The 14,291-nt window shown below is 34.9% G+C and overlaps 1 protein-coding gene across 1 annotated transcript in view; it reads left to right on the plus strand.

The window, feature by feature from the left end:
- RSRC1 (arginine and serine rich coiled-coil 1) overlaps window positions 1-14,291 on the plus strand; it is a 397,789-nt gene that overhangs the window by 312,687 nt on the left and 70,811 nt on the right. The window contains exon 8 of the mRNA XM_049099884.1: window positions 8,010-8,078. Within this exon, the coding sequence (XP_048955841.1) occupies window positions 8,010-8,078 (69 nt within the window). The remainder of the gene's footprint in view (window positions 1-8,009; window positions 8,079-14,291) is intronic.

The following is a 14,291-nucleotide window of genomic DNA, read 5'->3' on the forward strand; positions in this document are numbered from 1 at the left end:
CTATTTCGAAAAAAAATCTATTTCGAATGGACAGGTGAAAGAACTAATGAAAATGAACATGCTTATACAGTGATCTAGCAAAAATTAATATTTTTAGAGCATTTACCGATAATGTACAATGGCTTTTTTTTCCTTTTTGCAGTGTCTCTGCAATAATTGTAATCTTATGTTTGTAAAATAGTTTTTCAGTTATAGTGACTTGACCCTTATGGTGTTTGATGTACATTCAGAATAATCATTTCAAACATTACATGTGATTAAACGTTTTTATGTGTACATTTGTATTGCTCGTATTTACTAATGGGCACAAATTGATAAGGAATAAGAACTTGCAATGACTAGACCTCACTTCTGTGCCATGAAGGATGCAGAGGCACCAGGACGAGCTAATACTATGATCATCCTTATATAATTGTTAAATATGCAGAAGCAGCAGCCACATTGATATGTAAATCTATAAATGAATTTGGTAGTGTTAAGTAGTGAGTTTTTAGGTTTTCCATTGTGCTGAGATCTAGATAAGTGCAAAGACTGTAGGTTGGGATGCCTGGGTGGCTCAGCAGTTGAGCGTCTGCCTTTGGCTCAAGGTGTCATCCTGGGATCTGGGATCAAGTCCCTCACTGGGCTCCCCACAGGGAGCCTGCTTCTCCCTCTGCCTGTGTCTGCTTCTCTCTCATGAATAAATAAATATATATTTTTTTTTAAGCTGTAGGTAAAACCCAGCAAAAATATCTGAGAAAGTCTTAAAGATCATGGCCTATTAGGATTTTTTTAACATTACATTTTTCATATTATATGTATTTTTTCATCTCTGAAAGTCATCCTTAACTATTCTTATCTAATCAAGTTTACTATTAATCTAAATTTTTTTCTCATTGTTATTTTTAAGTTCACTTCTGGACCTTTAGAAATATTTGGGGTTTGCTATTTCTAAATATGTAAAGAAAGATCAGGCTTTTCTAAAAGTTCAGTACCTTGAATTCAAATTTTTCATGATTTTATCAACCAAGTTGTTAAATGGATGATGATCTACCTTGAAGCATGTGCACCACCCTTGATCCAAAATTATATCATTTTGTTACATATCTTTATAAATTTCTTCCCATATAACCGACCACTACGTGTGTTTTTAAACTTTCAATAAAAGTTGTTTTATCTACTAACAATGACACTTTTCTTGTTAAAGCCTTAAAAATATCACAGAGTAGTAATGCTTGCTACCAGATAAGCTGCTGGATTGGTAAACTTATTCAGTATTTAAACCTTTGTACCTCTTCCAGCAGACACTTATTCCTTTTCCCTTTTCATCAAATTCTCGAAAGAGGCTTTGGCAGAGCTGAGCTAAGACTGCACGGTCACTAGGTTTTTCTTCTCTAGGTTAGGATGAAAACTGCCTTAACTGTCAACATGAAAGTTCAAAGGAAATTAAATCCTAAATGTAAATATCACTTTTGCTCTTTGCTAATGGTCGCTGTCACAGACACAGAGCAGGAAAATTAGTGATGTCTTTATTCAGGCATTTTCTTACCTAGATCCATAGTTCACTGTAATGGTATTTTTCAGAGACATAGTTACTGTTGCAGAATGGTGGTATAATACTTCAGAATCAGAATTACACTTAACAGAACCACTGCTCACTAAGCTACTATATTTTGGAAAAGGATTGGGGGAGAGAATCTCAGAAATTTCCTTCAGACGCAGATTCTTCTGGGATTCAGCATAGTACTGTGACAAGAAGCTCTCTAGATACATATACCTTAAATACATAAAACAGATAAGCATGCAATAATAGTTGTTACAAAGCAAGAGGACTCTTCAAATTTTCCATGTGATTTTTGAATAAAATATCTTCAGATAAAAGTTTCTTCACAAACAGTAAAACTTGGGCATGGAAGCAATTTGTATTTTTGTTTCTAATTCTATGACCTTGAGAAAGTCCTTTTACTTCTCTGTGCTTCAGTTTCCTGATCTGTTAAATGAGGATAGAGCCAATTTGAGTATTAAGTGAAATACACACACATACATAAACACAAAGGCACATAGTAAGCCTTCAATAAATGTTAACCTTGACGATGATGATGATCATGATCTCTTACCTTCTCTCTTATGGGTGTATCTCTTTGTTCTTTTCTACTACACTCAAGGAAGAGTCGTTGGTAAGGCCTCCTCACACACTCATTTGATCTTCAGCTTATATCCCTTCTCTGCTTCACTTTACGTATGGCGTTGTATTTTGATAATCAAAATTTAATTTCCAAGATGTAATCAGTATCTTCTCAGATCTCTTTAAGGATATTATTTACACTGATTCCAAAAACTTTTTGTTTGCTTTATTAATTCTTACTCCTCAGCTTAGTTTTTTTAGAGTGTTATTGTTGGTTATATTGTTTTTCCTCTGTTTTATCTCTTAAGGGTTTGGTTTTTCTCGAACGTCTGGTAATTCTAAGCTAGCCATTTGTCTTTATATTTGACAATACCTATAATCCTGCCACTTCAGGTCATTATACCCAGTGTCTATTGACTGTGTCTGGGGGGGCAAGGTGTGTTGCTGGGAATGACACATTAGTAGCTCGTCGTCCGTCCCTTTTATAGGGGCTAGTAGTTAATCGGCTCATGGATCCCTGGGCCTCTTACCTCTTGTACTCACTGCTTTACTTGTGGTCAAACACTACCTGTACCCCTGCTTATCACATTGAGGGGGCACTGCCACTGTTCAGCTGCTCTAATCATAATTCCCCATTGGCAAATGCCTCAGTCCTTACCTCAGTCCTACCACCTCTGTTTGGTCTCCATTGATTTTAAACTTAAAGCATCCCTGGAACGTCTATGTTTTTCTAGTCTTCTGAATATGATCGGGCTGTGATTTCTTCTAATCATTTTTCTGTAGATCTGATCCATCTGCTTATTGTTTTGTAAGAATTCCTTGACATTTCTGGTCTATTCATGATGGCGGAGTGTCAGAGATTGGGCCACATATAGGAAAGAACTTCCAAATGAAGGTTGTTAAACCCTTACAAAATTATTTTCTCTGGAAAAATTAATATAGTGCTTTCTAAAACCAGAGGATGAGTTAGATACCTTGTCAGTCTCTTCCAATTCTTGCTTCAGTTGATTCCCTCTCCATAGGGTAATATAAACTACCTCCCCAAATCATTTAAAGTCTAACTTAAGCATACAGCTACAATGATCTAAAAAGCTGTATCCCTGTGGATTTTTGAAATGAAATTAGTAAAGGTGAAAATAAATTCTGGTAATATACTGTTAACCACATGTACTGAATAATTTCTCTGTTTAGCTCCACACCACTTCTGCCACTGCTTTTCTGATCTTCATCATTCAAATGAACAGTCATAGAGGATTTCTTTTCTGAAAGGAGACTTCACTTTAGAAGAAACAGCATAATATTTGTATTGACTTTCAAAATCCTTTTAATTATTTGTTGAGGAAACATTCATCAAACACTTCATGTATTAGGCAAAGTGTGCAAACTGCTGTAATAAACAACTCCAAATTTCGGATCCTTTAAAACAATATAGACTTGTTTTGTGCTCCTATCACAGTATTAATGCAAGCCCTCAGGAAAGCACTACTTTCTGCAGAAATTCAGTAACACAGATTTCTTTTATCTTGGGGTTCATGCTCTGAGGGTCCTCTCTTCCACTATTTGAATAGAGAGAATGAGGATCGCATGGGAACTTTTTATAGGCTGGGTATGGAAACAAACATGATACACATTACTTAAGCTCACATTCCTTGGCTTGAATTCAGGTAAACGACCATGCTGAACTTCTTGGGAGACCAGAAAATGTAGGCTGGCTGAAGACTTAGGAAGAGAATGCCCACAATTTCTATCACACCTACTGTGTGCCCTCCTCTCCAGGAGTTGACTATTTCCTCTAATGAAGGAACAAAATATTGTACATTCCCTAAGGAAGGTATTAAAATGCCTAAGAAGAAAGGAGGGAGCAATCAGATCCACTTAGAAACAAGGGGTATTGATCAGAGGTTTCATAGAAGAGACTGACATTTGAATTAAACTTCCTGATAAGATTTTCTCAGCAAGAAAGTGAGATAGTGCATCAGCAAGGACACGGGCGTGACAGTACAAACGAAAGGCAGTGTGGCCCAGCAAGGCCATGCATCCCCAAGGCAATGGAGGAGGAGTGGTGAATGATGAGGCTAGAAAGTTACCTTGAGGTGAGACAGTGACAGACCTTAGGTGGTATGAGAGCGAGATGGGATGTATTTGCAACAGGATGCCTTCGGAGGCAGTTTTAGCAGGGAGCGACGAGATCTTCTATGCGATGTAGAACGGTACAGGTTCATTCACTTAGCACTTACTGGACATCTCTATGTTCTAGATATTGTGCTTGTTGCTACGAATACAAAACAAGGAACACATTCCTCGCTCTGGTGGTAATATAGAAGATTTGTTGGAGGGAGTAAGATTAAAAGTATAAAGATCAAATAGGAACTCCCTTTTTATTCAAAGTGAAAACACATAAGGCCCTGAACGTGATTATCGGCAATGAAGATAGAAAGGGCTGGACTAATTCTAGAGGTGATGTGTGGAGTAGAAGCTGGTGGAACTGCCGACCAATCATATGTACTGCATAAGGGTAAGATTCGCGGAAGAGTGTCACAAAGATTTCCAGCATGAGAGTAAACAAGAAATATCAAGGGAAGAGGATCAGGTTTGAGGGAAAGCTTATGAGTTCACTCATGGACATGATTTTGAAATGTCTGTGTGGAAATAATTGGAAAAAAAGTTCTGATGATCAGGAGAGGGGCCAGAAATGGAGCCACGTATGATAGACATATGGGTTACATTTTAGACCTTCTATAGAGTGCCTAAGAACAGAATGCCAAGATGTAAAAAGTGGGTAAAGAGACCACAGCCAAAAAAAAAAGATTGACAGAGATGCGATTCATTAGCAGTTTTTTTTTTTAATTTTTTATTTATTTATGATAGTCACATAGAGAGAGAGAGAGAGGCAGAGACACAGGCAGAGGGAGAAGCAGGCTCCACGCACCGGGAGCCCGACGTGGGATTCGATCCCGGGTCTCCAGGATTGCGCCCCGGGCCAAAGGCAGGCGCCAAACCGCTGCGCCACCCAGGGATCCCCATTAGCAGTTTTTTAAGAAGGGGAGACTGTAAAGATAAAACTGAGGTAACCAGTAGATTTGGGTATTACAGAATTTTTAGGGACCATTTTGCAAAAGCTGTAGGGGCAAAATGTAACAGGAAGAAGAAAAGCAGTAACTTGGTTGAAAGAGTAAATATTGTATAGGGTTTGTGAGACTTTGAATGTATTTATAGTCCAAGGATAAACAATGAGTTTGAATCTCAAGAAACAGAAAAAAAGCGAAAAGGATATGGAAAGGTTTAGATTCTAAAGCACAAGTGAATGGATTTGCTTTCTGAAACAAGGAAAAGGAGTCAGGATTGATGAACATAAAAGTTTAGAGGTGAATGAGATTGAGGCCGAAAAAATACGAGTGTCAGGGAAGCTGATATGAGGTCATTGGCACTTGTGGAGAAAGCATAGGAAATTGTGAGAAATGAGAATGGAAACCAACTATGGATGTTGATGAAACATGAGCAATATGGAAGGATCCATGTTAACGTGTTGATTACTATGTGTGGAATTGAAATGGTTGTCTTGGGGTTCAGGTTGGGTAGGGAAGGAAGCAGAGCCTGGAGAGGAATGTTAAGTCTGGGGGAATTTGGAAGAGGCAAGAGATTAGAAGTTGTGTATGAGGTTAGTGGAAGATGTATTATTGGTCAATGGTCCTGCTATAACGTCCAAAGGGAATGATCATGAATTATAAGAATACTTCTTACCACTTACCAGTAGTGTTCTTTGATATCAAATTTTGTGGTACATCTAATAAGATTCATATCCCCATCTGTAAATTGGGATTGCCATTTTTTAGAGAATATAAAAAATTATAGGATGAACAAAATCATGTATAAATGACTCTACATACATTTAAATAATATCAGAAAGCAATTGGAAAGGAAAAAAAGTTTCTTCCAAATTCCTTAGGAATCGATGAGGGATTTATCTGAATGACTCCATTTAATAAATGAATTTTCTTTGAGTGAATTCATTCAGATTCGTTGTAGAGAGCATGTTGATTATTGATAAAATTTTCAAATGTGTGCTTTTTAAATTGTTATCTATGCTATTTTGACATAATTCAAAGGGGTGTTTTTTATTTATATACACACGCACACACACTTGGAAATCTTGATTGACAGCATGAAGCTCCATTACATAAAATATTTAACCACAGCACAAGAGCCATTTGCAGTTTAAAAAAAAAAAAACATATAAAACAATATTCCAATGAATTGTCCATGTATAGCAACAAATCAGTAAGAAAGGACAAACTGGCATAGTGAAATAGATAAATCAGATTTAGGCAGGGTAGTTTATTGAATTTAAATTGTGCCCAGTTGGCCCAAGAGCTATATATAAGCAATCCATCTTACGTTGTTAATGGAGGTTCTTGAAATCCACCTGATGTTTGCATTATTAAATTTCAGTCTAATGAGCTCGGCTAATACATATTGAAGATGGTTGTAAGGAGTAGAATGTGAATCTGAGCGGGATAATTTGAAAGAAACATAAGCTGAGCATTTTACATGACTCAAGGGGTATATCTACAATTACACATATAACCAAAATTGAATTTAAATGGAATTTCTATTATCCTTGTCCTTCTACCAGGGAGAATAAAGTGTAAATGAAGTAAAAGTCTTTAGAGTTACTGGTGGTTTGTTTTTATTATCTAATTTAATAGATTCTTGCAATGATACAGAGTGGCATAAAAGTTTTAATATTTCATGACTTTAAATGCAGTCTAAGTACGTATTAAAGCTTGTAAATGGAAACAGATGTCTATGTAATTGGATATAGCACTTCACAGTACTATTATATAAGTTTTATGTTTTAAGAAATTGTCAATATTGATGGTGAAGAAAAACAAGACTTTGAAGAAAAATAGTTATATATGTGGTATTTTTTTAATTCCTCTTTTAAAGCCAGGTTTTATACTTCTAAAGAATATGTTGATTTTACATAGGAAAAATATATGCAGCAAAAAAAAACTGAAGAGCGTGTTTATTTTTTAAATCACAGTTTACATTGCTGTTATCATTATAATAAAGGCTCATCTAAAGTTTAATGCTGGCACAGTTTGATTCTTTCTCTTTTGACGAGGCAATACTTTTTTAACTTAATATTTCATCAACTATAATGCTATTAGAGACTTATTTTCACTTAGTTCACTCATCAGGCAGTGAGCTGGCAATAAAGGAGAATCGCTCCTTTGAGACATTAATGCTTTGGAATAAATGATGTGCTAGAACAGAAATTTAATTAATTTACAGAGTATATTGATAGTCCCTTGTTACTGTGCTGTATATTTTTAATCTTCTTTAACATCTGTAGTAAAGTGTTTGAAAACCCCTGCAGTTGAGCAACTAGTAGATAATTAAGTAATAAGGGAAGAGGTTTCTAGAGGGAAAAAGATTCTTTTTACCAAATGCTGTCATAACATGAATAAAGAACTGCTACTCTGATATGCAATGAAAAAAAATAATATGCTACCTAATTTGATACTGTTCCAAAGATATTACAAGCTTCTTATATTTAAAATGTGAATTGTAGCTTAAGAACTTTCCTCCAAAGTTTAAAATAGATGACTTTTAATGACCAACAGGTATTCCCAATTCATATACCATCATTTAAACTTTATGTTGCTTAAATTAATTTTCTTTTTTTGTACAGAGATTATCTTGAACTAAGCTTTAAAGATTCTAAATAAACATTTTAAAGATTCTGAATATATGTAAAAGATATATTAAACATTTTCAGCCATTTTGGTTTCTTGTTTTATGTCACAAGAAATATGCAATGGATTTCTTTTCCCTTTCCCCAATATTTTCAATGTTTTATGATACAGACAAAATAACAGAAATTCCATTGTTTTTGTTTCAGCAAAAGCTGATGAAGCATTGAAAGCAAAAGAAAGAAATGAAGAAGAAGCAAAGAGAAGAAAGGAGGAAGGTAAAGTCATGTGTTCCTTTTGCTTCAAAGCAGTCATTCTGTTGGGGAATCACTATTTGGTGTGATTGTCTTCATTCCCTGGGAAAACCATAGATTATAATCAAATGTCTTGGGGGATACCTCATGCTACTTCATGAACCTAAACTCTGACATAATATCATGCTGTATTCAGTGTCTTGGATGCTAAGTAATGTTTGCTAGCATAAGATTAGTTTATAAGCATCCTAGTATGTATTTTGGGGAAAAATTATGAAGTAGATCTGGTGCTGGTTTGTTTCCTTCTGACTTTTAACTCTAAGTTAACAAATTATCAAAATCAGTTATAGAAATGGATTGAATTTATGTGTACATTTTGAAACGTTTTAACAATAAGGAAGAAAAGTTCCCTTCTCAACAATATTTTAAAAAGCTGTTAAAAGGTAGCAATAAAATATGAAGTGTCAGAAATTACCATAATTCAAATTAAGAAATTCATGTCAGAATTTCTATAGGTTAAATATTTTCTGTTGAAAACATTGAAGCCACCACCCAAAAATATTACACAAAAAAACCTAATACATTTTTATCTCCCCTAACAAATTTTTATTTCCCCTTTAGTTGCTATGATTCATGTGAGTGAATATTTTACATTTTTCGTCACAGAGGCTTTAGCTATGCTGTCATAAATACAGTGCTTAAAGCAAGATCCAGGCAAGTCTTTCTCAGTGAGTTAAGTTGATGATCCACGTGGACTGGCAATCATGTCACTTCACTGGCTAATTAGCAGAGTAACTATTTCCTCTGTGAGCTTTCAAGAAATTAAAGCCTGATATGTTCCAGATATTGGCTTTGAGTGCTCTTGTCTAAATCTGAAACTTGTAATTTTTATCTTAGTACATATCTTTTACTGGAACAACCAGAAAAAAAAAAAATTTTAATGCCCTCCCAACTTAACAGTGGAGGCTGGGATCCTATCAAACCTTAAAATGTTTGTGTTTTGGAATGCCTAAAAGCAGTATTCTGTTAGAGCCAAGGCCCCAAAGTAAAAACCAACAACTAGGTAAAAACCAACAACAAAAACTAGGTTCAGGTGACAGAGCCCTACAAATAAGTAGATTCAAATTAAATGTGGACTGATTTATACGAATGGATCGTTTTCGTACCGTTTGACCCCTGTGAGTCCCGACGTTATGCTTTTGTCTTAGATCAACTAATTTTATGCCATAGTGAGAAAACAAGTGAATTCCTATGGCAAGAATTCTCTTCTTTGACTTTCTGAAGTGCACATTTTGGCATTGTTAGTAGAAACGATCTATCTGATTTCAATGATGTTTATCGTCACCCATAGAAAAAATAGATATAATACTAGATGCAAAGTAGCCTAAGCAAATTATAATATTTAGTACTTCTATGTTATGTGGTATTCTGATCAATGTAACTAATTAATAACATAATAGTCCTTATAAAACATTGTGGTACTGTAAATTACAAGTGTGGTACTTATTACCAACCAACAGAGTGAATATATGTTCTAATAGTTATTAGTCTAATCTCATTAATTCAAATCTTAATTGGAGTCATGAGCAGTTAAAAAAGTATGGCGCTGATGTGGTAACCACAGATATTGAAATTGCTAGGTGATTTATTATTATGAAAAACAGATAATATGAATGCTTGTGCTAGTGAAACAAGCATTTTAAATACTTTGGAACCCTTCATTTACATAGCAATAATTGATATTTATAATAGTCTCTCTTTTTTTTCACTAAATCACCTCTACACATATTTTTAAAGATATTTTACTAAGAATTTCTTAAGTAACTACAGATACTGGAACATTCTATTACAATTCCTTTGAAAGTATTTCTTTCCTTTAGACATTCAGGAAGTCAAACTGACCTTGCACTTAGTCTGTGATATACAGTAACCTTTTTCATTTCAGTACCTGAGAAGTGTTTGAAAAGGACATCCCTCTAATTATAGCTGTTTTAATTAGCATCTTTATAAGTCTGTCATCCTGGCAAAGGTATAAACTCTAGGATTATGGAGGATTTAGTATCCAGAATGCCTAGCACATAAAAAATACTGTTTCTTAATTATGGAATGAATGAATGAATGAATGAATGACCAGTTTACCCTTTGTTCTTTCAAATCCATGCTTAAATGACTTATCTTAACCTTGTAATTGATTTTAAATAACCTCACTGAAAGTATACCCCAACTTTGTTATGTCTCTTTTCTAAGATAAGACCTCATCCATTAGGCTATTTCTCTAAAGAATCGCAGCAATTCAAAAAGAAAACAAGGAGCTTCAAAATTCTATCAATATTTGCTAATGGATTTATCAAGTCCTTACCTAAGCTCATTGAATATTATGTGCATACAAAAGTCATAGGAATATTAACACAAATGGTGAAGAAAAATTCTACTGAAAAAGAACCTATGTGACACTGATTTCATTCTTTGTTCTTGTTTGCTTCCAAAATTGTTTTCTTATGTGTTATCTAGATACTTGAGTGCAATCAAATTAACCCTTCTTGAACATGATTAATGTATAAGCTGCATTTATTTTATTTCATATAATTAGCTACAAACTGAAACCTGAGCTACATCTGTATGTGTATATATTTCTGCGTCTGAAAGAGTAATAATCCTATATTTCCAATCTATAAGCCACTAGTAATTCATTCTATCACATCATTTATACAGTTCATCTCTTAATTTCTCAGCATGCTGATATGCAGCACAGGATTGAAAGCATTGTTAAAATGTAGATAAATGTTATCTGCCCAGCTCCTTTTAGCCATTCTCTGTTACCTCAAAAAAGCTCTTGTATTAGCATAGCAAGATCTGTGCCTTGCAAATACATTCTGACTACTACGCAGTCCTTTCCTTTGAGTCTTCTTAAATCAGTATCATAACTATGTTTGCAAGTATCATAGCCAATAAAGTCAGGCTACTCACCAAAACTTGTCCAGGGTAACTACTTTGCCTTCTACCCTTTAAACAGTGGGAGCCCGGAGTGGTCTTCATGGTCTTTACACAGCTCTGTTGAGTTTCCACTCATTGACTATTACTAGTACGTTGGTATGGATCTTCTTTCTTGAACCATTTACTCTCTAACTTTCCATTTAAATTAAATTATATAAAAGTTACATTCTTTAGTAAAAGTCAGCTGAATATTTAAAGTTTAGGTTTATAGTGTCCTTCTTAAAAAATAAGTACTTTTTCCTGGATTATATCTTAGGAAAAATGAGTAACATTAAATCTTTCAGTTCTGCTTTCTTCCTTATTCTTTGATATAATAAATGCTTGACTTCAGCTTCTCTTTTTCTTTGTATGTGTTTGAAAATGTTCTGACTATATGTAATTACAAGTCATTTCAACTTTTATCTTTGGTAGGTTTTTTGTATAATTGCATGCTTTAGCAAAACTTCTTAGGTTTTCTTTATTTTATTTTTATATTTAATATAGTATTTATTTTAGGGTTTTAGTTATGTTTTAAATCCATTTATAAAGGGACACCTGGGTGGCTCAGTGGTTGAGCACCTGCCCCTGGCTCAGGGTGTGATCCTGGAGACCCAGGATCGAGTCCCACATTGGGCTCCCTGTGTGGAGCCTGCTTCTCCCTCTGCCTGTGTCTCTGCCTCTCTCTCTCTCTCTCTCTCTCTCTCTCTCTGTGTGTGTCTCTCATGAATAAATAAATAAAATCTTTAATAAAAATAAATAAATAAATCTATTTGTAAGATAAAAGTCTTCTGTTGTATTTTGACTTCTCTCTAATATGAATTTCTTATTTGTGCCATAGGTATAGCAGCTTTTGAATTCCTTTTCCCCTTGTGTTTATTCAGAGCAGCTCTACCCATCTGTTAGTTTTCTACTTCAAATATTTTTTTCCAAAAATGTTAGGGAACCCAGTGTAAATTATTTATGGAAATGGTGGACAATGACAATATGAACACAATATGAATATCTGCCATACGTAATTGACAAAAAGTAAAACCAATTAGCCTAATTTCATTTTTTTTGGTCTTGTTGTCAATCCTTTGGCAAAGGTGGGGATAAAAAGTGCAAGTAGCTGAAAGGAAGAAGGGATCACGGGCAATGTTCTAAGTATTTCACATATTTTAACCTCTTAATCCTCATTAATTCTTTGACGTGTGTGCTGTTATTATCCCCATATTGTCAGGAGGATAGGAAAATAGGGCACAGAGAGTTGCTCTGTGGCTGGTGAGTAATAAAGCCAGTACACAGACCCGGGCAGTATGACTGCAATACACATTCCCCTTCTTTAAACATAAATCATAGCCTTTATGATCAAATATAATATGATTTAATTCCCTCTTCTTCTATCCTCTGCCCTCTTCTCTGAATCTTGCCCATAAGCATTTCTTTACTGTATTTTTTTGTGTCGTTAGATAGATGTGGACCCATATTAGGTTTCCTCACTGGTTTCTGGGACACCCAACAGGCAAGATACTCTAGTCAGAAGGACATTTTGTGTAGGTGTCCATGTCCTTTTCCTAATAATTTCTCTGCTTTCCTCCCTAGTGAATGGCTGGTTTATGTAAGACACCCACTTGTCAAGTTCACACCACCTTCAGAACCTGGACCAGAGCCAGACCTAAGCATGTCATATCTCAGGCACCTTTCTCAGAGGTCCTGGCTCTCCCAGTGTTTTAAGGTCCCTAGCATAAAGCACACTTAATACCAGGTCTTACTGCACTCAGGGAGGGAGCTGTTGTAATCCCTTTTTTCTTTCCCCTGCGGTTCCTTACCTAAGACCAGAGAAGAAGAGGAGTGTTGGGGACTCTGAGACATCCCTTATTCCTTCTTTGTAAGAAGATATCCTTTATAAGAACGTTGGAGTGAAGTTAGAAGGGTAAAGTGCAGGTGCAGGAGTATCATTTGGGAGTCACTGTTTATTCTGGTGGCATGTTGATGTAAATAGGTAAGATGGAAATAAGGATTGTCCTTTTTTAAAAGCCTTCATCCTTAATTGGCTACCTGTTATAATATGCAGTATTTTTTTTTCCTTCATAGATTTAAACATTTGAAAGCATTCCCCACTCTTATCTCACTTTATTAGGTGGTTTTAAAATATCCTTTTTAAGGAAATTTGTGTTCCCATGTATCAGATTTAACAGTTCCACATCTTTCATAATGTAGTGTTTTGTAAAATATCTGTATAGTCTTTTAACACATTAGCTCTAATGTTAGAAAGCTGTTTTGTTTAAAAAGAAAATTAATCTGCTTAGGTTGAATGCATTGCTTTATTCCATATTTTTTCTTCAAGTTTTTTATTTAGTCAAAAATCACTCAAGAACAAATATCTAGTTATTTAGCCTAGCCATCTGTCCTATTTCCCTCAGCTGTGATTTGTCCTTTATAGTCCCCTTGATTCCGTGTCTGCAAGATCTTGATTTTAAACATTTTTAACCTTTCTTTTGTATGTTATCTGTCATATTACAGAACATCAGCTATTTTTTCCTCAGTTTTAATTCTGCCAATAAATGTGTGCTAATTCATTTTTAACTAACTTTTTAACAAAGAAAAGGATGCTTCATTTCCCGATAGCTCACTAATCATGTTTTTTGCTTCAGATGCTTTCAGCTGTGCTCTATATGGACTTAGAAGCCAGTTTAGATCACATTTTATTTATTTTCAGTAAGGTGTTCATGTGTATGGAATACAGATACTCTGATCTCTGTTTAACCATTGTTAGGCCTCCAGTGGCCGGCCATCATGTATTTCCTTACTAATTTAAATATTTTCTGTTCTCTACACAAATTGCAAGACCAACTAAGGGCTACAGCTTTCTTTTCAATCAGATATTTCCATTATAAATTAAACATTGGAAAGCTGACATACATAGTGAATACCTACAGGTGTACAGTTCTGAAGTCAGCTGTACCTGGTGGAAATAGCCCTAGCTTATTCTAGCTGAAGGAAGAGAATGAGATGCAGAGTGCCAGCTCTACCATTTACTGGCTCTGTGATTGAATAAGTCCCTAAACTTCACTGTGACTCTAAAAGTGAGGAAGATGATCAAATCAGCCTAAAATTATTAGCAATGACATATGGAATTTAAAAATTACTTTATATTACAAGTACTGCAAAAATATAAAATATTTTTACTAAGAATTATAACACAAAAGAGTATAGTGATCAAACTCCTATCATTCATTCTTTTTTTTTTTAAGATTTATTTATTGGAGAGAGAGAGAGTGCGAG

The sequence above is a fragment of the Canis lupus genome, chromosome 23 (assembly GCF_003254725.2).
Source record: "Canis lupus dingo isolate Sandy chromosome 23, ASM325472v2, whole genome shotgun sequence".
Taxonomy (NCBI): Eukaryota; Metazoa; Chordata; class Mammalia; order Carnivora; family Canidae; genus Canis; species Canis lupus.